This window comes from Aphelocoma coerulescens, chromosome 8 (genome assembly GCF_041296385.1).
Source record: "Aphelocoma coerulescens isolate FSJ_1873_10779 chromosome 8, UR_Acoe_1.0, whole genome shotgun sequence".
In the NCBI taxonomy this organism is placed as follows: Eukaryota; Metazoa; Chordata; class Aves; order Passeriformes; family Corvidae; genus Aphelocoma; species Aphelocoma coerulescens.
Genome location: NC_091022.1, coordinates 7,520,936 through 7,545,378, shown reverse-complemented (window position 1 = coordinate 7,545,378; position 24,443 = coordinate 7,520,936). Strand labels below are relative to the sequence as shown.

Below are 24,443 nucleotides of genomic sequence, written 5' to 3'. Positions count from 1 at the left end.
GGAAGATCTAGTCCTTTTGGCAATGATGAGCTGTTAGTTCATCTTTATTCTTGTAAAACTTTACCAAACCCCTGTTGTCTACCCATCCTTTTCTTTCTATCTGTAAATATTACTAAGCTGTCACTAATCAGAGCTTTGACTGTCAGGAGCCTGAGTCAGGAGCAGTTGGCATCTCCTGGTAGATCTTAATATGGGAGAAATATATTTGGAGGTGGGGAGTGAGAGCTGGATTCTTTTGAAATAGATTTGCCATAAGCTTTCTCTCCTGCAAGACTGGACCTTGTGAGAACAGAGAACATACTGTAATGAAACATCTGTGTCAAGGTACTGTTAAAGGGAAGCAAACCCAAATATCTTCAAAAAACCCCTAAGTCATAAATGGAGTTTTGCTATACTCTCATGGAAAATGTTGCTCTCTAGCAGGGAGATATATTTGTTTGCTTTGTAGCTTTATGTCCGTGCAAGGCTGGTAGCTGGAACTGGACTCTTCACTTCCCGCAGCAGACTTCTCTGTGGTTTGTGGGGTTTTTTGGCTGTATCTCAAGACAAAGGTATTTTTTGCAGTTGTATTCTGCAGAAGGGAAAGTGGACACCAGAGTAGCTGGGTAGATGGAGACAAATCTCAAACATTTTCTGCTGAGAGTGGTTACACCACAGGCTGCATCTGGATTTGCTGACATTTTCAGCTCTATGAGGTTGAAGTTGTTTTCTCTGATCCAATTGACCCAATGCCAGGGCTACCTGCTGATATGACTACTGGTGAAGCCACTTGTAATTCTCCTTATGGACATGATCTGTCTAAAAAACCTGAACGTCCAACAAAAAACACAACCCACATCCCAAAAGCTAAATCCACATTTTGGAGATGTTTTTAATCTGCAGTGTTTTAGCAGCCTGGTTTATGGCATGACTGTACCTATTTGATTTGCAGTACCAAGTGGAAAAGGGACAAGTGTCATCTTCACCAATAAATAAAAAATGTGTCACTGTATTCTCTGGATGTGGTTCTGCCACTGCTTGAAAACAGAAATGAGGTGTATCTTCATACATCTGAGCCTTTCCTCAGGAGCCTTGTGGACACAGAATTGTTGGCACAAAGGAGGGGAGAGCAGGACAGGCCCTTTTGGCACTGACATGCCCCAGAGTACTTCCCTAAAGAATACTTTTCCCAAGTATCTGTAGCTGTAGAAAAGCAGGTAGACATGATTTATATCTTTTGATGGCAGCTGTTGATTTTTGTAATCCCTCAAGCCTGGCAGCAGGCACAGTGAGGTGAAGAGCAGTAGCAAAGAGGCTTGTGCTTCAAGAGAATAGTTAAATTGAAATACAAATTATTTGTAATTCAGTCTTGTAGAATTTTAACTACTAAGAAGTAGCCAAGAGGGTGACAAAAAAATCTGTTTTTAAATGACTCCACTAAGTGAAGGCCATTAAACAAAGATTTGTCAATACTGACAAGGTTATGGGGAATCAAATGGGAAATTCACCTCCTTGGTGCAATGCATCTTTTTGCTCATTGTGGCAATTTGGAACAGGATAACTTTGATTTCTTTCCTTACCTGATTTCTGTGACTTAGGCTTGACCAGTGGCTTGGATGTTTCTGTACAATGCGTAGTAGTCAAGAATATGCCACTAGCACCAGGCTTTGGTACAGCTGTGTGGGATGGAATATGGTATGGAAGGAGAGCAGTACTTGGCTTTAGGGTCTGAATAGAACAGGAGGCAGGTAACTGATTTCTGCTCTGGTATGTTTTCTGAGCTCTTCATTTAATCTTTTTTTTTTTTCTCTTTATGACAGGAAGGTGAAAGGAGGTAACATAGATGTGCATCCATCTGAGAAAGCCCTCATTGTCCATTATGAAGTGGAAGCAACAATTCTGGGAGAGCTGGGAGACCCCATGCTGGGGGAACGCAAGGAATGTCAGAAAATGTAAGGTCATAGCAAGATCTGGTAGTTTATTTCGATCTTCATAGTCGTAGATTCAATAACTTAACATACTACCTTGCTTCTAAGAAATTGTAGGTTATAATCTTCATGCAGCTTAGTGCTGGGCTAGCAGAGGGTTTCAAAGCCAGGAAATAACACGTACGTAGGAAGGTTAACATGTGAAACACATGCTGTAAATTGCTTTTCAGCCATGTCCTTTAAGGTGTTTTGTAAAGAAAAGTGATTACTCCTGTTTTACATGATGGGTACTTGAAGCAGAGAAAAGTAAAGTGATTGTTTCCTGTGCAAATGGTAGTTCGTGTTGGAGCAAGAAATACCACTGCAAGAACCTCCTGACAGCCTTATGCTCCAGCTGTTGGCTCTCCTGTTGTTTTGATCTGCCCCTGCCCAGTCAGTGAATTCACTACAGTATCTGCATTTTACTTTTGCCTGATAATTTCTTTCAAGACCATTAAAATATTCCCCACTGGAAAAGCCCAGAGAACTATCAAAACTTCAGTTTTCAAGCTGCAAGGTTGGACCTATTCTAGGGGGTTTTATCTCTAAAATGATTTCTTTTTGAAAATTTTAGCTGAAGTGGCTACCTGTGTGAGTGCATATAAGAATAATTGGGGGGGAAAAAAAAAGAATCCTTAAATTGTCTCAAATTTCTGAAGATATCAGAAGCATTCTTCTGTCATCAGATGCAAGCATAACTTGCATCTGCAGGGTGGTGGAATTCCTTTTTGTTCCACCCTGTTGTTAACACCCACAGAGATTTCTTACTGCTCACTGCTTGTGGACCTGGCTGCAGATCTGCCAGAGCTGTGGGAGGCTCCTGGCACTCCAGAAGAACCTTACTGTGCAGACAACACCCAGAACTGTTTCTCATTTGGGACTTTTTTGTGTGTAGTACTCGTTTGTGGTCCTGTGCACTTTTTATGGGGTATATTGCAAATCAGTTACTGTCTTTTGTATCAAAGATGGTTGTTAGGGATCTGTTCCTACAGCTGCATTTAATGTTGCTGCTTGTCAGCTCATGGATAGTTACGCTTCATCAAATCTGTTTGACAGTTGCTTGCCATTTGGAGTTCAGAGACACCACTTTGACATGAAAGGCACAGGCACTGGGTGTATCAGGATCATTCTGCTTCAAGAAATTCATGACTGTGTAAACATAATCAAAGGACTGAAGATGAAAAAAATTTAAGAACTGAAAAGAGACTTGTCTGTATTGCAGAATTCGTCTGAAGAGTCTTAATGCAAATACGGACATTGGTTCCCTGGCTCGAAAGGTTGTTGAAGAATGCAAGCTCATTCACCCTTCCAAGCTTGGAGAAGTAGAACAGCTGCTGTACTACCTGCAGAACCGCAGAGATGCCTCAGCAGGAAAAGGTAAAAAATACAGGCACAAAGTAGCTTGGATGGGGGTCCCTCTGCCTTGAACAACTACTGTGTGAGGTGTTTCTAGCTGAGATCCCAATGTGCCTGATGAGTTCTTTGGGGATAGTGACAGTAGGGGAGATGCATGGTTTAATCATCCTTGGAAAAAATTATGGTCTTGGAGTGAGATTGGAGGAAATTACCTTTCTGACAATGAAATTTTTTTTATTATTTTGGTTAAACTTAGCATTGATGCTTCTTACTGGCTGCCTTGTGCTTTAGCAGGACTTGAGAGGTACAGATTCTGCTATTTGGTGCAGCCTCTTCATTTTGAATCTGCACTTGCAGTGACATCAAAAGTCTCTGTGAGGATCTTCCTAGAAAGATCTCTGGCATCACCTCTTGCAAGGGTGGATAGTGTGCCTAGGCTGAATTTGGGCTGTGTGTAAAGCTGGAGAGTTTCAGAGCCTGACAAGCTTTGGTACGGTGTAGCAGACAGTTTGGGGTATTTCTCTCTCATCTTGTCATCTTAGGTTCCTAGCCTTTTGGTGGTCCTACTTATTCTTAAGTTTACCTTAAACTTTTTGCTCAGGGGACAGTTTAATACTAAACATTAGATCCTACATTACCTTGTGGTTAGTAAGGTTTCTTGCAACCGTGAAAAGATAAGCTTTGTTCTTGAGCTGGATTCCTAGTGAGACAAGTTTAAAACAAAGATTTATATTATATATGTGGTTTGACTGTACACACTTTGCATGTTTTACCTTCTTTCTCTCTGCATTTCTGTGTCTTGGTGTGTCACAGGGCACAAGCACAATCAAAGCTGCTGAGGTATCTCACTGTGGAAGTGCATGTTGTCACTCTGGGCTTGCTCTAAGGTTTATTACCCTCTGTCTCCCCAGCTGATGGGGCTATAACTGATCGTTTAGACTGAGTTGACAAAAGGCAGCTGAGGGTTTGCCTTACTGCTTAGGGTCTGTTCAGCTTCAGAAACCTGAATTAGTCTGGCAGATCAGCTGGTCAAAAGGACTTTGACCTTGATTTAACTGTGTTTATTATGAGAACACTGGATATACGTTTAGTCTGTGAATGTGTGTAACTTAACTGCACCAATGTCTTTTTCTTTATAGAAAAGAAAGAGAAAACCAGCAAGCCAAAAGATCCACCCCCATTTGAAGGAACAGAGGTAAATATTGGTGTTAAAAGAGAAATGCAAACCCCCGTTTACTACTTCAGTAAGCAGTTATAAAAGGGAGGAGGGGAGAGGAAATGCTGAATTTTTGTGTTTTTCTGCTTCTTGTTTTTTAAACTAAGAACTTGGTTTGGAAATATTGCACAATGGAAAAAAATTATCTCCACAAAGAGAATTGCATACATAAAGTGACTTGCATACTTGCCCCTCTAAGTATAGCATGCAGCAGGACAGCCAGTGAGGTCTGGAACATTGGACAGGACACAGAGTTGTGTCTGAGCATCCTTTGGTTTTAGGAATTATATCTCCTCAGATTTCCCGGTGTTCATTGGCAGTGATTCTGCATGTGTTGGGTTTTTTTAACTTGTATTTTATCTTTGCTTAAGATGTGTACTCAGAAGCTTTTGTCTCACGACTGAATAACATTGTGATTGCTGGTGTTGAATTGCCATCTCTCTGTGAAACCCTTACTTCTGACTGCTTTCAGATTGATGAAGTTGCCAATATCAATGACATGGATGAGTACATTGAGTTACTGTATGAGGACATTCCTGACAAGGTGCGTGGCTCTGCCCTCATTCTGCAGCTGGCCAGGAATCCTGATAATTTGGAAGAGCTGCTAATAAATGGTAATTTTAAAACCCAATGATAATTTCTCTTGATGTGCTATTAATTTGTGTCCAGGGAAAAGTAGTTCACCTTTAATTTGGGATTTTCTTTAGTTTGCTAGACTCTATTTCTCTGTATATAATAAGGTGGCCATCAAAGCCCAATTGGATCTCTCTACAAATGGAAGCTGCTCAGACTGGTCTTAGGTGGGCCTAATACTGAAATCTTCCTGGCCTCTGCAGGCTTCAGCTTTTTTTTTTCTGATCCTAATTATTTGATGCTAAATTAACTTCGGCTGGCATTACTGCTGGAGATGAGAATGTATTGTTGTATTCTGTAGATGAGGAAACTTGCCTTGAAAAGGAGATTTGAAAGCTGACATAAGTTGATTTTGTAATTTTCTTTCCTTGCCTCTTTTGCTAAGCTCTTATGCCTTCACATTCCTTGAGTAAATGATGACTTCAGTACATACCCATCTTGCAGTGTCACCAAGGAAGATAGAATGGGATGGGAATGGTGAGCCATGAAATAATGGCTTGTCCCTATGAGTTGTTGAAAATACTTTAGTGCTTTGTGTTCCCAGTTGCTGCTTTTCTCATTTTGATCAAGTAACATGGTGTACATGAAAAGAGCACATGAAGAGATAGGGGAAGGTGAATGGAAAAGTGAGATGAAATAAGACAAGGAGAAATAAATAAATTATATGAAGTTCATTGGGGGGAAAATAAATAGAAAGGTGGATAAGAAATACTGTCTGTCAAGGTAGAATTTAAAGGAGGGTTGAAAGTGAAAATTGTAATGTTTTAGGCTGGGGACACAATGTAGTTTGGAACACAGAGCTGGCAGAGGCCACAAGGTCTGAAGGTTAGTGGTAGTTTTAAGATGACTTTGGTTTGTGGTTGCAGTTTCCTTCCATATTGTCTCCGCAGAGGGTTTGTGACAGGATGACCACCCAGGGTATTCTGTAGTTCAGTACAGTCTCCAAATGGAACTTGTGAGCAATGTTGCCTGTTAAAGTGAAATACCTGGGGAAGTCTTCCACTAGAAAACTGATCGATGTAGAATAAGGTGTATTCAAATTCTGAGGCTCACAGGATAAAAAGGGGGGACACAAAATGCTGATGCTTCTCTGAATCTTGTTTCACTTCAGAAACTGCCCTGGGTGCATTGGGTAGAGTGCTGAGGGAAGACTGGAAACAAAGCATTGAACTGGCTACCAATATAATTTACATTTTCTTCTGCTTTTCAAGGTGAGTGCAGAGTCCCTGGGTTTAGGGACATAAGGAATGTAGCTCTGCTTAGTGGCTTTCCATTTGTTTTCTGCATTGTGCTACGGAACTTCACTGAAACAGGAAAAACAGCCAGAAACACACTTGTGCCTCAATTTTATTGCTTATAACAAAAAGAACCCTCATGGTGAGGCAGTGTCTAAGAGAGCTGGGAAGAAACTAGTAAAGATTCTGACTCATAGCTTTGTGTCAGAAATAAAAGGTGGCTGAGCTGCCCCCTATAATTTCCATCAGCACTCTATAGGGAAGAAACAATGTTCAAAACTGAAGTGAGTGCTTGCTCTTATTTAGCTGTGCCAGTGTTTCAGCATACCCTGCCTAGAAAAAATTCAAGTAGAATTTGCATTTACCTTGTTTTTAGGTCTCTATTGTATTTCTGATGAGGAGAGAGTGCTGTGGAGCACTTGCAGTATGGAAGGCAGGGCTGAAGGGAAAACCTTTGCCTTTATGCATGGAAAATTGGAATGTGTTTTTATTTTGACCTGGAACAACAAACTGTTCCTTGTCTTTCTACAAGTTGAGAAAATATTCATGTTTTCCAGGGATTGTTCTTGTTTTGAACTAATTTTTCAATAGGGAAGTGCTATAATGGGGCACACAGTAAATACCTTTTTTAATATTTCATGTGGTGCAGTATCGGGTCATTGCCAGCATACGTATCAAAATAGATATGGAGTTGTTGGCATTTATTCCTCACAAGTATTATTTCTTCAATGTAGTTTCTCTCAGTTTCATGGAATAATCACACATTACAAAATTGGAGCTCTGTGTATGAATATCATAGACCATGAGCTGAAGAGACATGAGCTTTGGCAGGAAGAACTTGCTAAAAAGAAGAAAGTTGATATCCTTTTGATGTTCTGGCATAGCTTGATGGCTTCTGACTTGTCTTGACAAGTGTTGTTGGGTTATACAAGATGAGTATACAGCACCTTCTGTAAAAGCAGTAGAATTTACTAGAAAGTGCAAAATCCAACTGCAGATACGAAAAAGCCCAAGAATTTGAGTTTGGGATGCTGAAGCTACTAAGGCAACACAAGAAAAAAATGTTATATTTCATCAGTAGTATGGCTTAGAACAGATGTGCTGCTTATTAAGGGTGTATTATATCTCGGCCTAGAAGGAGAGAAGAATCATAGCCTGGATTACAGGTGTACCAAGCTGTTGCTGAAGTAGAGTCTTGATACTGGGTATTCCATAGATCTCTTGCTTTTAACTAGTGATTGAGTAACACTTTTGAGGACAATTGTCATCTAGCCTGTATAACTTTTCTCTGAACTCCTTAACTTCTGCAATTCACTTGATGAAGATCCTGAAAATCAAACTCTGAAAAAGGACTATGAGAAAACTTACAAGAAATACAAAGGGCTGGTTGTCAAGCAGGAACAGCTGCTGAGAGGTACCAAATCCAAGTAGTTGTTGGTAAATGTGGCTAAGGGATTCCATTTGATTCTTGTTATAACCAGGATGTCTTAAACATACTGAATGTGTGGATGAATATGGAAGAGTGTTGCCAAAGAATAGGGAGAAGACAAGTACTCAGTCGGATTGTTTGACACTATTAATAATTTTAAAAGCCGTTTGTCAGAAGAAGAAGAGCAAAAGTGATCCACTTTGCTTTGCTCATGATGTGGGTTTGGGAGGGTTTGGGTATTTGGGTTTTTTGACTTTGCCTAACTTAGCTTCTATCTGACTCATTGAATAGATTTCATTCTATCTTGGTTTCTGTACTAAAATACACTTAATGTTAGACTGAAATTATCTGAGTGGCAAACCTTTCCTGAGAGGGACTTTTTAATGGTTCCTGTTGGAATTGAAATTTGAAAAAATACATACCACACAACATAAAAAGCTTCTAGTGATCATAATTTTAGATTTTTTTTCAAAGCCATGATTAGAATTAATCTTCTTAATGCTTTTTAAAGAGGACTAAAAAACGTTCACAGGCAGTTGCCTTCAAAATGCATTGAAAAGGGAGCATAATGCTTCTGCAGGTCTTGTCTTCAGCACTTAGAGTGTATATAGAGACTTGTTTAGTTGTGTTGGTTTTGATCTGTTGGTATGATTTGTTAGTTGCGATTTACCTGCTCCTAAACCTTGCTGAGGATACTCGCATTGAGCTGAAGATGAGAAACAAGAACATTGTCCACATGTTGGTGAAAGCACTGGACCGGGATAATTTTGAGCTGCTTATCCTTGTTGTAACCTTCCTGAAGAAACTCAGCATTTTCATGGAGAACAAAAATGATATGGTGAGGCTTGTAGCACTCTACTGGAGAGGTTGGAGTTCTGAAAACTTTGTGTGGTTGGAGGGAAGAGGGAGACATCTCTTTTCACGCTAAGTATCTCTAGCACTAATTATCCTGTTTTGTTACAAGTAAAATGAGTAAAAGAAAAGAAGCACAACATCCAGTTGTAACCTACTGCAAACATTTCTGAGGAGCTGTCATCCCCAACAGGGAGTATGATCCTGCTGCCATTAGCTCCTAAGAACTGGAGGCAGTTTTCTTCATAAGCTTTTTTTTTGTTGAATTCTTACACTTCTGAAATTGTAGCGTAGTTTTTTTTGTGACTTCAAGCTCTAGTCAAGTATCTTTCTTTACGGATCTTTTAATAGATGCTTGACTTCACCTTTGTGCCTTTATTACAATTTATTAGATGAAAATGATACATTTTCCTTATCCAAGAGGTAATCTGAGATCCATGGTACACATAGATTGTGAGATGGAAAGATCTGTGTAAAAGCAGTAGTGAATTAATTGGACCTTTGCATGCATGTGCACTGAACACTGCAGACAAGGAGTATCTCCCTTATTTATATATGGTACTTGGTTAGGAAAATAAGAATTAGGTCTACAGCCCACTGATTTGCTGGCACACTTTCCCCATTCCATCTGATGTAGTGGAAAGACAAATGAAACAAAGTTGTTAAATTGGTTTTATTTCACAGTGTTCTAACAGTTTTGAAAGTGTTGGTCTGCTTCAGGTCAGCTGTCTGAGCATTCCTTACTGATAATAAAGATGATACTTTTTTTTCCATGGTATTATTAAGGAAAGCTACCAGTGAATAAGAAGGTGTTCTGATATTTATATTGGGCAATAATACAGAAATGTCAAAGGCAAAATGAACCAAGATTAGTTGTGCAGCACCTGATTCTAGGTAAAACTGAATAATCCATATGTATTTATAGCAAATTCTTTCCTTGGCTATTCAAGGACCATATTAAATTCAAAGCAGTGAGGTGGGAGTTCTTTCTATCGTGATTGTTTCTGATCAAGGTCATCCAGTCAGTTGTTTGATTATTGCACTGTGCTGTGTGGGGAGAGCTGTAGTTTCTTTTCTTAGTATTCATTCAGTGTCTATTTATAACCAAACTAGTAATATACATGGAGAAGTCTGAAGAATGCCAAGTAATTTTATGTGCCTCCTTCTGGCCAAAGAAGGATCTGGGAAACAAAAAAATGAATGCATTTAAAAGATTATGTCAAATAAAAGCACAGAAATGTTGTTTAAAACATGATAAAAATGTTCTGAAGTCTTGCCAGTCAATGTTCAGACGTGTTTTCTGGCTGGTAAAGTGAACATGATCTCAGGAACTGATACCACTTCTCAGTTCCTGGATTCCACATTTTAATTGAAAATGATACATGTTTCAAGATGACTTTCATGCTTTTATTAAATGAACATGCACAGGATGGCATGCCTCTTCTTAGAGCACATGCACACTTCTGTCTAGGGGTTCATTTGAAATTCATAATGAAAGCTCTCAAATTCTTTTTGGATGCCAGTTTTGTGTCTTTCTTGGTTGGATCTGTCTTTGACTCTACTGGCAGTTGCTGCAGGATTGCTTGTGTTTAAATGAGTTTGCTCACCCCAATCTAGTTTTGCAAGTGATGTCTTCACCACATTCCTGCAGTATTCCAACTGTGAGGAATGTTTCCGAGACATCTGAACTGTTTGGTTCAAAAACTTTTTTAATCAATGTTTCTCAGTAACCTAATCTAGAAGACTTCAACCACAAAGGCATAAGCAGAACTACTTCAGATGAAAATGCATTAACAGTCGCTATTATGGCTACAAATTGGATATTGAAGCCAAAGTAAGTTTGGGTGGATTATGGATTTTTATTTTTTTCCTTGAAATACAGGTTGAAATGGATATTGTTGAAAAACTTGTGAAAATGGTACCATGTGAACATGAAGACCTGCTGAATATCACCCTTCGACTCTTACTAAATCTCTCCTTTGATACAGGCCTGAGAAGTAAAATGGTCCATGTTGGTTTGCTTCCCAAACTCACTGCACTCCTGGGTATGTTTTCTTTTGGTCTTACACAGACATTTCAGCAGAGATAGTGGAGCTGTTTGCGTCATGATATGATGTGCCTAAAAGTTGCTGTGTTCTTTTGTCTTTGCCACTTCCTCACTACTCCCAGCTTCTCAGCATTTACATCATCTTGTCACACACAGGTTTAAACAGAAGTTTAGAAGGTTTCCAGTAGATTTATTTCTAGGTTCTCCTAAACTGTAGAATGAATCTTCCAGTCTTTAAAATTACCTGAAAACCATGTGAGTTGACACATGAATGATGTTTGTAGTTCTGGGGGAGCACCTAGGAAAAATAGCCAGCAACTTCACAGAGCCTAGCTGATGGAGGTACTAACTATATATTTATTTGTTTATTTGTTTATTTATTTATTTATGAAGTTTGATATATCTGCTGGCTCTTGTAACTTGTCTAGCCAGATCAGAAATCTCCCAATTTTGTTAGTTTTAAGTCTAGGCAGTACTGATTTCTGTACTTGCAGTTTGGCAATCTTGTGTTAAGATCATGTAAATACATCAGTTACAAGTGAAACTTTTTGTTGTCTCTAGGGGAAAGCCATGGAAACAATAAGGAGTTTGTAAAAAGCAGAGAATTGTTCTATTTGATCATTGTTGTATGCTGGAGTTCTGAGGAGGGATTTTTATTGCTTTTTGTGTGTTCTTTGGCTGATACTACCTGGAGGCTGCTCTGCTAGACACACTAAAGGTTTAGCAGGTTTTGGCTCTAAGGATTGCTGAGTGGGAATAGAGGATCTTGTCTTGTGTGAATCACTGATGCAAGACATTGCTAGAGTCTTCTGAAATACATTGACTTTGGGATGTGCTAAATCCAGTGCAGATGGTGCGTCCAGATAATGGCTGGAGCAAGGGAAGTGCAGTGGTGAATCTGAGCTTTCTCCTCTAGCTTTGTAGTCTCTTAGGATTGTTTGTCTCCTTAATTCTTCTTCAACCTCAACATGGCCTTATTGCTGTTTAGTTAATACCATGAAAACTTACAGTGCTTTGGAAACCTTAATCCCTGTTGGTGATTATTATATAACAGCTACCTGATACATCCTGAAATGACATCACCTCTTTTTATGCTTTCTATCCCATAACCACATTTGCACTGGTCTGAGCTAGGACGATGAAAATTGGCATTTGAAATCCCTCTTTATCTTTTTATCCTCAAGACAATGTTATTTGGTAGTAAAGTTAACTGAGAAGTGGAAGCTGATGAGGAAATGTCTTTTCTCTTGTTTGAGAGAAGATCTGGTTAGTTACTTTGATTCAGCTTTGGTTGTAAGCTTTCTGGAGCAGGAACTCTTCCCTTTTGCTCATACCGCAGATAGTGCTATGATCTAAGGGAGGCTTCTGAGGGATTGTCACCCCAGACAATGGTACAACAAATATCACTGGAGTCCCTGCTCCCAGAAATTCCCCATTTAATTAAAGTCAGACTGAACTCACCAGTTAAATATCTGCTTTCTAGTGTCTGTTTCTAATGTGGAGAGGAAAATTGCTTTTCAAATGCCATTCTCTTAGAGTTGTAACTAGGCCTGTGTGGAGGCTGTTTAGCTCAGAAGAACTGGTTGCTAAAATTGGAGTCTGTTCCTGAAGTGGCTGTTAGGGTAATCTACTGCAAGTCCTGCTGGTACTTCCAGAATATTCACTGTGTGTTTCTTTTCTCATCTTGGAAGTATTCAACCATTTTATTCTCTTTTTTCTAAATTACTTTTTTCATAGAGGCATGTGCTGTTTGCCCTTGCTTCTCCCCCTAGAATTGGTTGATACTTATGTTTGGTGTGCTAACGAGAAAATCTAGGTAGAAATATTGTCTATTACTTGTTTCTTTAAGCCATTGCTGTGATTTGTGAGAATCTTCTTGGTATGGTGATTCAAACAATTCTCAAATGCATCGCTTGACGTATCCTGTCTGAGAGAAGTCTGCAACCTGAATAATAAAATAGCCATGTGCCAGATGCCCCATTTATACAGGTTATTTGGGTATTAAACACACATTATTCAAATCAGTACCCTTCGGTTTACATTTGCAGGTCATCTCCAAGTGCTAACACAGCACAAGAGCTGTTGACAAGTCCCTGTACAACTCCTAATGTCAAGAGGTCAAGTGTGCTGACTCAGCCTCCTGAAATTAAGCATTTGTGCATGCTGGGCCTCTGAGTCTTTAGCATGGGGTTTGAGATGAGTATAAATTAAGTGTAGTAGGTGTTTAAGGGGAGAGTTGAGATTGCAAAGAATTAAAGGATTTGTGAGGCAGTGTTTTAGGGCTGAGCATAGAGGTGGATGCAGTCTTCAGTTCTGGAAGATGCACTGCTTTCCCAAGGGACACTTAACTGGGAGCAGGAAGGCTCTAAATGTAGGTAGAGGCTGAAGCTGTGGGGATGGTCTGGTTTCAGCTGAGCTCTCAGGAATGGAATAAGTATGCCATGGGTGTAATGGAGAAGGACCATCTTCTTTCTTTCCATTGCACTCCAGTGTTGAAGCTGCTGTTGAAAGCATGGACATGAGAAATTCTGCTGAAGTCTCAGTTTCCATTTTAATTAGCTTTTTCTTTTTAATGGTGCCAGTGCCTGCTTCCCCATGTAGCTGTGCCAGTCAGCACCACTTGCTCATTTTCGTGGCCTCTCTTCACAAGTCTCAAGTATTGTATATGGCAAGACTCCTCTTGCTCCCTGCAGGCACCCAAATTAATCAACTACAGCTGATCTTTGTTATACTGCAACTCTCAAAGAACTGTGTGCTGCTGAGGGAAGTTTGGCTTCAGACTTAATATCTGAAGCTGAAGCAGAGCTGTGGAGGCCTGTAAGATACAGTCTGCTGTATTCAGGTTTTTCCATATATGATGGTTGAGGAGCTATGAAAAGAGATTTTGTTGCTTTGTGTGACTTCCGTCCTTTAAGAAAATCTTTTAAATGTTGAATCACCCAGGCCCTGCAAAGAATGTCTTTTGCAGTGTGGCTTTGTTTAATACTTAGAAATTTTGTTTAGAGTGATCTTTCCTTTCTGTGCCAATATGTGTGAAGTAGGACTTTAGTTGCCTAAGGTGAGAATTCATGTGACTTCACCAAGTGGTTTAAACTAGATGTTTGCCTGAAATGTGGAAAACACAGGTTCAGTGTCTTCCAGTCATCCCCTTGGAAGGAGAGACCAAAGCAGCCTGCTACACACTACTCTGGGGAGGTTCGCTTCACTCTTAGGGTTCTCTCATTTTGCATGGCACAATTCAAGGGAAGTGGAGTAGAGGAGTGACTTGCTTCAAATATGGTAGAGTTTAGAAAGGGAGAAGGATAGAGCTGAACTTAAAAACAGGATATAAATCTGTTTTCTTAATCCCTGGAAATGCTCTTCCACTGTTGGACATAAGGGAAATGTTACCCTTTTTCATAATTCTTCCCCTGGATGTGTGATTGGCTTATAAAGTAAATGCCCTGGAAGCAAACAGAAGAAAACATTGTCTACAAGGAAGAATAAAAACCCCTCACTTTTTGTTTGGACCAAATCCATTTTGTTTTTCAGTTAAGTGGCCAAACCAAATACAAAATTTTTACTATAGCTCTCTTAAATACAGGCACAGCTTGTGATTCATATTCTTCTAATAAGGGTGCTATTTTATGCTGTGTCTGAGTTGTTTCTTAGCCTTTGTGAAGTGAAACAAATAGTTCCCCATTTGCCATGAGAACAGCAGGCAGTTTGTACAGCAGAGCCAGCTGAATGCTGCTGTGGGGGTTATGGCAGCCTGCAAACCTCATGGTGAACCCCTGTTCAGAAGCAGCTCATGGCAGCATCCCCGTATGGTGGGCAGTACTGACATTTCTGGGTCCTCCCATCAGTTAGTTATCTCTAAATATGCAAATTACAGGGAATGTTGCAAAAGCTGTTACAGTGGGAACTGTTGCTGATTAAAGAGTAAAAGGAGTAGGTCTGGCTCCATGCAGGGAACATTTTTTTATGATGTGTGTGCTCATCTCCCAGAGCTGCTGGACAGTTCTTAGGTGTACTCAATGCATATTGTCTTGAAATGCCATTTTCTTTTCCCCAGTGCAAGCCATGCTGAAAGAATAAAACTCCATTATGCTTGGAAGTCAGGCTTAAGTATCTCTTTGGTTGCCTGCAATTACTGTCTGCTTTTAAAAATTGAAGGCTGATTGAATACAGATACTGGTGAGCTAAAAAATGGGTGGGTCACAAAACAGGACCAGTTGCAAATCAGGCCCAAATGGAACATGGAGTGCAGAAGGGTTGTGCATACAACTGCGAAAGTGCCACACAGTGCCAAGATAGTCAATCTCAAAATGATTTTAGGTGGTGAGGAACATCCTGGGTTATGTTTTCCAGCACATATTACAGCGGCTGAAAGCAGTTTGGCTTTGTGGATTTGTGTTCAGCCAAGCAGACGAGCATTTGTTACACAGCACTCTGAAATACAGTGTGGACAGCCCCAGGCAGCAATGCTGTGGTTTTGCCAGTCACAGATTGTGCCTAGCCTCTCTGCCTTATTGATGTGAGCATCCCGGCATGATGCTCTTAATTTCTTGGTGTTCTAAGACTTAATATCAACACATTGAGAAGCAGTAGCCACCTAATCTTGAATAAAAATTCAAGGGCTGTGCAATGGTTTGCAAACTTCAAAGTAATTTAGACTTCTCTGACTTGTTCATTTAAGCTGGAGAAGCCAGAGCAGAAAGTAGCACTGACAGTCTGATTTAGTCCTCAGTGAAGAGCCTGTCTTTACTGGATTCATTGATAAATTTTTTTCTGGGAACTGCTGAAATTCCTCTGATATTTTTCCATTCTTTACAAGTTGGGTTTAATGAGCAGTCAAAGAATTGCCAAACAGTTGTATGTTGGGCTTCTTAACAATCACGTCTTGATATGGTATGCAGCCAAGCTGGATTACATGGTGACTGCTGTTTAAAAAGCCAAGTAGTACTTTGCTCTCTAATTAACGGAGTGCTGTGGGTTTTTAATGCTCTGTTCCTTTTATGAAAGTTTCTTTTAAGAAGGCTTAAAGTAGATATGCTCTCTTTATGAGTTCACTTGGCCTTTTTGTAATGAATTTATTATGGAGCTTCACACATCTGTTGAAAAATGGAGCTTCTTATAGGCTACTGCAGTGTTTTTTCTGACTTTAATAGGCCTCGTTTATCCTATAAAGAAACATACATTTTCTTACCTGATCAACTGAGCAAACAATAAGGGTCAGATGTGGCAAAGACCTAACAAAAAGCACATGTCCAGCCATCAGGGTGAGGTGAAGTCATATTGGGATTGCTTGAAGTTATTAATGGCAGTAAAATTTATGCTTCCTCCTGTTTTCCCAATTAAATTGAGAAACCTCTTTTTTTCCTGAGGTGGCTCTGCAGCAGCTGGTTCCAATACTACTTGTGTGAATATTGCCTGGGGTGTCTCCATTCCTTTATAGTAAAGGCTGGCTGAAGCACATTAAGTAACAGTTCAACTACAGGGACCAGTCTGTTGGAAAGCAGTAATTATTAAGGGATTTATTTTAATGGTAGTTTTTTTATCATTTGTGGTGAGTATGGCCAAGGCTTAAAAAAAAAAAGAAAAACCCTCAACAACAAACAAAAAGAACCACGACACAAAAAAATCTACAAACCAAAACCATCTCTTTAACATTCACGTTCAAAATCCCTATTAGAAGTGCAGATAGACCTAAGCATGTCTGAGTGACTTGAGTGTTGGGTGCACTATGTGTCTTAGAACCCAGCGCTTAAATTTAGATACCTTGAATGTGGATCAGACACCAAACTTTAAAGAAAAATTGACTTCTCATTTTGAGAAATGTAGAACTCAATGTAGAGACTCATCACTGTCAGGTGAGTGACAGCTCATTGCTGTGGTGTGCTGGTCACAAGGGCATGTGTGTATTTATCTGTGTTACTGGCTTTTTTAGTAAAGAGGATAACTTTGGTGCGACAAAAGAATCTAACTTCATGTGTGTTGACTGAAAATAGAAATGTTCATGGCAGCAGCAAGGACAGGAGTGGAGAGATGGGGGAGCTGAGCTGGTGGAAAGTCACTGAACTGATGCAGGGAAAGGATCTCCTGAGCCAGTATTTCTGTTGTGGAGCTTACAATATGTGACTGATTAATTCAATGCTTGTAATGGTTTCTTAGCTTATTGCAAGAGCAATACTTAACAGTGAAAAGTAAATCTAATCTTCTGCTGAACTGTTGACATCTGAAAGCTTTACAGAGCTTAACTTAGATACCTGAAGCATGACAGAACACAAACAACTAGTTCCAGTTTCTTGGAAAAATCTTCATAAAGAAGGGGTGGGGCACTTCTGTAATCTTCCTGATCTATGGTAACATCATCATAAAGCCTCTATGAGGGTCAGGGTGGAAGAGAGGAGCACCTTTTCTAGAGCTGTTGTGAAAGCTGCTCACAGAGCGGTGGCTTCAAAGGACCGCGTGGAACAATTTTGCTGCTGGGGTAGTCCTAGAGATCCTGGGGATTTTACAAGTTTGGATATAAGGGAGAAGGTTACACTCTGCTTTCCCTCAAGACTTGTGGAAACATCTTAAATCACAAGTTTGTTCTTTACTTAAGAGTTTCTCAAATTATTGTTGAAGTCTAGGAGACCAACTGTAGATTTCCATGTCTGCAGTTGCTGAGGTGAGAAATGCTTTGTCAGTTGATAATATTCTCTTGAAACCCTTTTAAATTGGTGCTTGAATAATATGGAGCTCAATTCTTACTATCTGGAAGACTCAAAAGCTCAACCATTATTTAACTCCACTTTTTGGGCTTAGTAGATTTGAACATCAGCTTTGTACTTCAGCATCTTCAAAACGCTGGTAAAACCAGTTTCCATTTCAAAGTGGTGAATCATCCCTTTCTCAAGGCAAGAGGCAGCATCCTGCATTGGGTTTATTCCTTCTTCAAGCAGGAGCATGTTGGAATACAGCTGCACCATCCATTCAGAGCTGAGCTGCTCTGCTGTGGAGCCAGGAACACAGGAAACCTCCACCTATTTCCTTTCCCACTGAATTCCAAGCAGATTAGAAGGGTGTGTTTCAATCAGAACAGTCTCAATATTTTCTAGGAATTTTAATTGGTGCAATTGATGTACTTTAATGAAATATAATGCAGAAATGTCAAAAATTTTGCATGTCCTGTACATTTCCATTTAATCTATGTAGCTTGGTGGAGACTTCTAGAAGAAGAGCTTTGCTTGGAATTTTTTCCACCTACTTTGGAAGTGTCTGTTTTCTTGGTTTGAATCAGACTAAGAACCTTTTCTGATTCCTACTTTCTAGTAATAACAACACTAGTTAACTCTTTTTTCTATCTCTTGCTTTCTTTCCTGGTCATAGCCTAACCCAAAACAATATTTTTGTGGAGAGAAGTAGCTTTACCTTCTTCTTCCAGGGATAATCCTATTGCCTCTTGATTTCTCTCTAATCTAAACTTGCAGTTGATTTCTCTCTTGCTTTGTGAAGTATATTGGATATTGCATCTAATCAGCTTCCAGTTTCTGTGTGAAGTCACATGAGTTCAAGTATGATTGGTTATAGCCCATCCTAAGGAACAAAAATGAGGTATGTTTTGCTGTAGGAAGACAAGCCTCAAAAAAGGACACACCTAAATATAGCAGTGGGTTAATTACCCAGTGGCTGTGCTGTGTTGTCTTTCTGAGTGGCAGTGCTGCAGTGAGGTGGTTACTGAATGTTTTTCAATCTATCTTGCATGGAATTTAGGCAAAGAAGTGGAGCCTGAGACTCCAGACATGCAGCTTCATTTTGTCCTGTGTTGCAACATTAAATAACTCAAATTAGTCAGTTTTTAGTCCTTTAGGATTCATCACTATAGTTCTTTCTTTGTTTCCTAGAAAAAAAATTGTAGCCAGGTTTCAGATGTGGCATATACTGAGTTCTTTGGGTGAAGGGGAAAAAAAACTTCAGAAAACTAAACCCCAAACCCAACCATGGCAACACTGAGATTTTAAATTAGGCTTATGGTATGAAGCCAGTTTCAAATAACATAAAGGTGGCACAGGAGGGGTTATTAGTATGTAATTACTATCATAATGTTTTATTTACAATGTCTAGTCTCCTTGAGTCTGAGCAGATTTGAAAATTCTTTCAGGTTCTCCTGATAAAATAAACTGATATATCCAATATGATTTATATTTACATATGTAAATCAAACCAATATGTGTCTAAAGCACACATGGACTAACTTAGTCCAGCTGTTTCAGAGCTGGTTGTGAGGAATGATATGGGATAGAGGTAAGTGGAGATACCTTTCTATAATTTTTTTCCTAAAATCACTGCTAATTATGATACATTTGAATAAACTCTTGGTTAAGCTGTTTTCTGACATTAGGGTGAGACAGTACATAGATCTGATACTCAGTTTGTGGCATTCCTATTAATGTAGATTTCTTACTTGCCTAATTCTGCAGCAGATCACATTAGGGTGTTAGAGTTTGAAAGTGAAATAAAGATTCACTCTGCCATTTTAACAGGTATTTATCTTCATTTGTGTTCTGGTTTTGATTTAGTGGTGTTAATGTTTTGCACATGGGTGGGATAGGGCATATTTCATATCTATTGTGGAGACATTGATGGTTCCATTAGAAATGGTAGCTATTTGATTTACTGATAGTGTTATACTGAATAATTTAGTCCATAATTTATATTCTCATTTTTACTTTAGCATTTGAAAACTGAATGCTGCTGCTGCAACTGAGACCGACAATTCAGTTTTACAGCTCTAGGGTTTCTCTTTTTGTCATGGAGCTAATGGATGATTTTTTATTTTAAGCTCATAAAGTGAACCAAAATGTAGGCCTGATCTTGTGATCAAGAAACCATTTTTTTTTCTTTAGCTTCTGCTACTAATACCATTTAAATCTTTAACCATAGTAAGAACTAAACATGGAATTCAGGCATTGGTCCCCAGAACTGGCACATGGCTTCTTATTAATGTTCAAAGGCTAAAAATCTGAAGCCATTTTGAACTCAGAACCCATCATGTATTTATTTCCCTCTCTAATTTGCAGAAAACTAGTTGTGAAAACAGCTCCAGGGACCTGATATTTTTCCATCCCATCTGCTCCAGCTGAACTACAGCTGCAAAAAAAAAAAATCTAAGTATTGTTTCTATAAACTGTTGAGTGTATTTTATAACACAATAATAACCACAAAATCAGTAACTGCAGTTAATGACTGGTTTGTTAAGGCATTAACTGCACTCAGCTGGGAATGACCAATTTCTCAGGAATGGCAGTATAAGAACTAAGGCTAATTCAGTTACACTTTCAAATAATTATTTGCTTAATTAATGGTAGATTCTTGTGGAAATCCTATCAAAGTGCTCATGACCCCCACATTTAATATCCAATGAGTTCATTATGATTCATGTTTTATTGCCATAAATACCAGAATAATCCATAATGACTAGGCCATTATTTTCCAGGGCTGCCCTTACTGCTTTAGGGCGTTTGGCTATTCCACCTTCAGTCATAAAAACCTTGATGCTCAAAACTATCAGCATTTGTAGGCCACAATTTTCTGGCACCCCACCAGAACTTTGGTGATTTTTACGAACACGTTTGGCAGAGATCTGGTTTTTCTTTCTTGTCTTGCTTTTTCTAGTTAGGGCAGTAATTGATGCCTACTGTATGCAGTCATACGGAAGTCTTCCTTGCAATGTCTGCTTTTTCACGTGTGGCCTTCAGCAGTGGTCAAAAATAGCAAAAAGGTATCACTTGCATGCATTGGAAAGCTGTTTTCCAGCCAGGTGCTGGGCAGGGTTTGAAATTTTTACAGCCAAGTCTTTATGCAATGCTTGACTCAGGGTTAATTCATTAGCATTCAGATGAGTAGAAAATAATTAGAAAAAGGAAGCTTGGTACTGACATATTGAAGTAATAGTTAACAGATGCCAGTTTATATTTTTGGAAGGGAAGTACCAATGTAAAAAGATGAGAATTGGCTTGGTAAGTTTGTCAGTCTGTCACTTCTTACACTTTTGTGTAACCTTCAGCCTGCAGGTGATGCTTGGTGTTCAAAGTTCTTTAACTGTTTTATCTGTTCTCTTCCTAATCTTCAACAAACTGGTTCTGCCTGGTCTCCACTCAACTTTCCAACAGGGTGTATCCTTCCCAGCTGAGCACAAGATGAACAGTTTGTGTTAAATCATGTGCTTAGAAACAGCCACCTTCTCTTGATTTTCCTGGAATGTTTTGACTCTTTGGATCAGGAGTTGCTGCTGTTTTGCGTGAGAACTGAAAAAGTCAGGAGGTTCTGCTTTTCCTTCACCAAAGTGCATCCATAGGGAAAGCAAAACAGTGAAACTTGCAGACATCAGACTGAAATTTCTTCCTTTCTGGGAAATTAAAATGAAATTAAAATGCAGACACCATTAAAATCTTAAAAGATGGGTTAGTTGCAAGCTGTTTTCTTTTAGCTTTAGTTTTGTAGTTTACTTTTCTCATCAAGTTAGTAGAATTCACTTGTTTTACTCACAATTGAAAAGTACTTCCTTGCTGAGGCTGTGCAAGATGTGTCTCGGATTTAAATGCTTTAAACCCTTCTCTGTTCCCCCTATTGACAATAGGATGGGGGAATTCACGGAAAATTGGTCAGACAACTGCAAAGTAAGGAGGAATTTAAATTCAGTTCTTCTCTTTGAAACTATAGCTGTCTTTGCCTTTTGTGTGTCATGAGATCTACTTTATGGAACATACTTTTGGAGAATGATTTAAGTGCCACTCGTTAAAAACCAGCTCTTAGGAGTTCATTGAGATAAAATAAGTTTATTTGAATTCCAGATAGTCTTCACACTTCAGGTTGAGTATCTGGGGATTTTTGATTATTTTTGGTAGTTTTGAAACCAAGGTAGTGCTGTCATTTAGCACTGACAGCAAAGGTGATGTTCAGGAATCAGAGAGGTTATTGTGACCAGCTGGACCTTTGAAAAAAAGGGGTTAGAAAATCGTGCAGAGTTTCTTCTAAAAAAGAAAACAGAAGGCCTTTACTATTATATCAGCCTATTATAATTGAAAATAAGCCACTAATATTTCCAAATATCTGGAAGCTGGTAAGCTTACCAAATGTAAAACTGTACCTTAGCTGATGCTTTGTTAGCGCAAATGAAACTTGCAAAAATGAGGGGGGAAAAAAACCATGAAGGACAGAGGTTAAACAGTAAAATTTAGCATCGTTCTTGTTAATGGTCTGCCAGTTCATATGTGCTGAAGCTTTGGTCTAACTTCATTCCAGTTTTTCTGGTTGGTGTTTTGGGCATCTTTTTCTCTTTTATGCTGCCCTACCTTTTACTTCACACACTGTTCCTGCATCATCCAGGTAAGTATAATTGTAATTTGAGTCTTGTGTTTAGGTCCTGAATACAGGCATGGAGTGAAGTGTTAAGAGCAGTGTAAACAGATTATTTTTTTTCCTTAGACCCATGAAATTTGGAGGAATAATTTATTCTGTAAACTTCTAAATTTGTATAGAAGTAACCTTTACCTGTATGTGTGGGAAGTTTTTTTTCATGTAATTATTGTTTTCACAGTGCTACTGCAAGTGAATAGGTAGGTAAGATGACCAGTAACAGGAGAAGCACTAAAGATAACACACACTTCATTTTGTTTGCTGGTACATTGTGTGCTTTTCTTTTCATAATCGTCAGAATAGCTTTCACATTTGGGTATTATCCTTCCTCCAGCTGTTAAATGTATGGAAGATTATAATACCAGTTATGTTTTTTTCAAGCAGCTAAGACTCTAGAAGGGTTTGAAAGGTCAGCTATGATTTTAGGTTAGACATGGCTAAGAATACTTCACTCACTTGTATGGCGACTGCCGGAGGGGTTTCACGGGTCTCTTTTGATAGTTCAGTTTTGAAAAAGGCTCATTCTTAGGATAAAGGCATCATATCCTTGCTGCTTAAAGGAAATTCCAGCTCCCAGTGATGTATGCAGAGGAAGGTTTCACTGTGTTGGTTGCTGTTTGAGGTCTTTGTGTTTGCCAAATTATTAGACAGGAATTTTCTGACTTAGCTTAAGTAGAAGTGGGGGGTGGGGTATTGCTGATGCATTGTGTAAGAACTGTGAATGAATTTTGAGTTGGTGACCTCCTTAACATCCTGGTTTAACTAATGTAAACATTTAGATGGTGGTTTTATCCCATATATAGCCAGTATCCTGCTCATATAGGGCTAGAGGAGAACTTGAGAATGCTCAGTCTGGGTTTGAGCAGTAAGTCAGAAGCAAATTCGTCTGTGTTGTTCTTAAACAGTTGTATGTTTGTGTAAGATGATTTTATAGAACCTTTCGGTTAAATACTTCACAGCCCACTCTCATTAACTGCTCCAATTTTTCTTGAGAGTCTTTATCTTTGGTAAATATTAATATGAAAATACACTCATGTAGTTTTTGATGTGTATGAAACACAAAGGCACCGATGGGATAATACTGTCATTTAGGATAGTAAAACAACAGTATGTGATTTGCTCGAAAGGCAGTGGATTCCTTCTACAACACCTCTTAGTAGTAGTTCTTATTTTTCTTTCTGGTGTTGGTACATTCTTTGTTATTTCACTTTGAGACAAGCTTGTTATTTCAATAGGTATACCCACAGCTAAATCTTAATTTTCTAGCTGGAAACTGATTAAGCCTTTCTCTGGATGGCCAGTCATTATCGAGCATTCCTTTCACAAAATATATTCCTTGCAAAGTGGGGTTAAGAAAGCGTTTTGTGGTGCTGGGAAGAGGAAGGAATATTTACCGTGTCCCTGGTTCCCTCTTTGCACTAATATGTGGTTCATTTGGCTAGGCCAGGCCAAGACCCTTTCACTAATGTGCCATTTCTGATTTAAATTTTCTTTCTATTAGCTAGGATTGTTCTGCTTTTCATTTTCCTCTTTTGAGTATTTAACAGCAGCTAAAAATACTTCTATTAATATTTTTTTTTCTCCTTGTAGGAAACGAAAATAACAAAAAAGTAGCGATTTGCATTCTGTATCACATAAGCATGGACGACTGCTTTAAATCGATGTTTGCATACACAGACTGTATCCCTCAGGTATGTGATGAGCTGATAAAATCCATCTTCCCTTGAGCATTCAGTTCTCGCTCATGGCAGAGCTCGCACTGACACCCGCAGGTGATAAGGGGAACAGCCGCGGTGCTACTCACAGTGAAGCACCTCGTCCTCAGGAAGGGATTGTTCTTCTGGTTTTTCATAGTCCCCAGCAAAAGCAGAGGTGACATGGTCTCTATCACTGCTGCTGACACTTGAGCTGCACCAATGAACTGCTGAAATTACAGGTGACCTGGTGGATTCCTACAGAAGATCAGGAATGCTTGAGAGAGATTAAAGCTTGTGCAGAGCAGGTCCTTAGGGAATGTAGTGGAAAGTATTTCCTTTGCAGTTTTAGAAGGCATTCTTTCCTGATCCCATTGGGCATCAAAATTGCAGTATCTCCAGTATTGCAGGATATGAACTGGAAACCAGCCAAGGAGGGTAACATTCCTACATGACAATTCCTTTTCCAACTGCAGGCATGTACAACAAGGGTGTCTTGATGACTGTGGAAGGCTCTTCACTGATCTTTCAGGCTGCATTTTGTTACTTAACTCATTGAATCAAGCACAGACAATATCATGGGGTTGGGGTTTTGTTTGTATGTTAGGTTTTTTATGTGCATGTGTTTGGTTGTTTCTTGTTGGTTTGGG

The 24,443-nt window shown here is 39.2% G+C and overlaps 1 protein-coding gene across 3 annotated transcripts in view; it reads left to right on the top strand.

The window, feature by feature from the left end:
• The window catches only part of KIFAP3 (kinesin associated protein 3), a 68,373-nt gene that overhangs the window by 2,800 nt on the left and 41,130 nt on the right, over positions 1–24,443 (top strand). For all 3 annotated transcript variants that reach the window (XM_069022547.1, XM_069022544.1, XM_069022546.1), the window contains exons 2-11: positions 1,800–1,931; positions 3,169–3,323; positions 4,442–4,497; positions 4,991–5,132; positions 6,263–6,362; positions 7,121–7,245; positions 7,702–7,800; positions 8,475–8,653; positions 10,550–10,712; positions 23,690–23,790. In XM_069022547.1, coding sequence (XP_068878648.1) covers positions 1,800–1,931; positions 3,169–3,323; positions 4,442–4,497; positions 4,991–5,132; positions 6,263–6,362; positions 7,121–7,245; positions 7,702–7,800; positions 8,475–8,653; positions 10,550–10,712; positions 23,690–23,790 — 1,252 coding nt within the window. The remainder of the gene's footprint in view (positions 1–1,799; positions 1,932–3,168; positions 3,324–4,441; positions 4,498–4,990; positions 5,133–6,262; positions 6,363–7,120; positions 7,246–7,701; positions 7,801–8,474; positions 8,654–10,549; positions 10,713–23,689; positions 23,791–24,443) is intronic.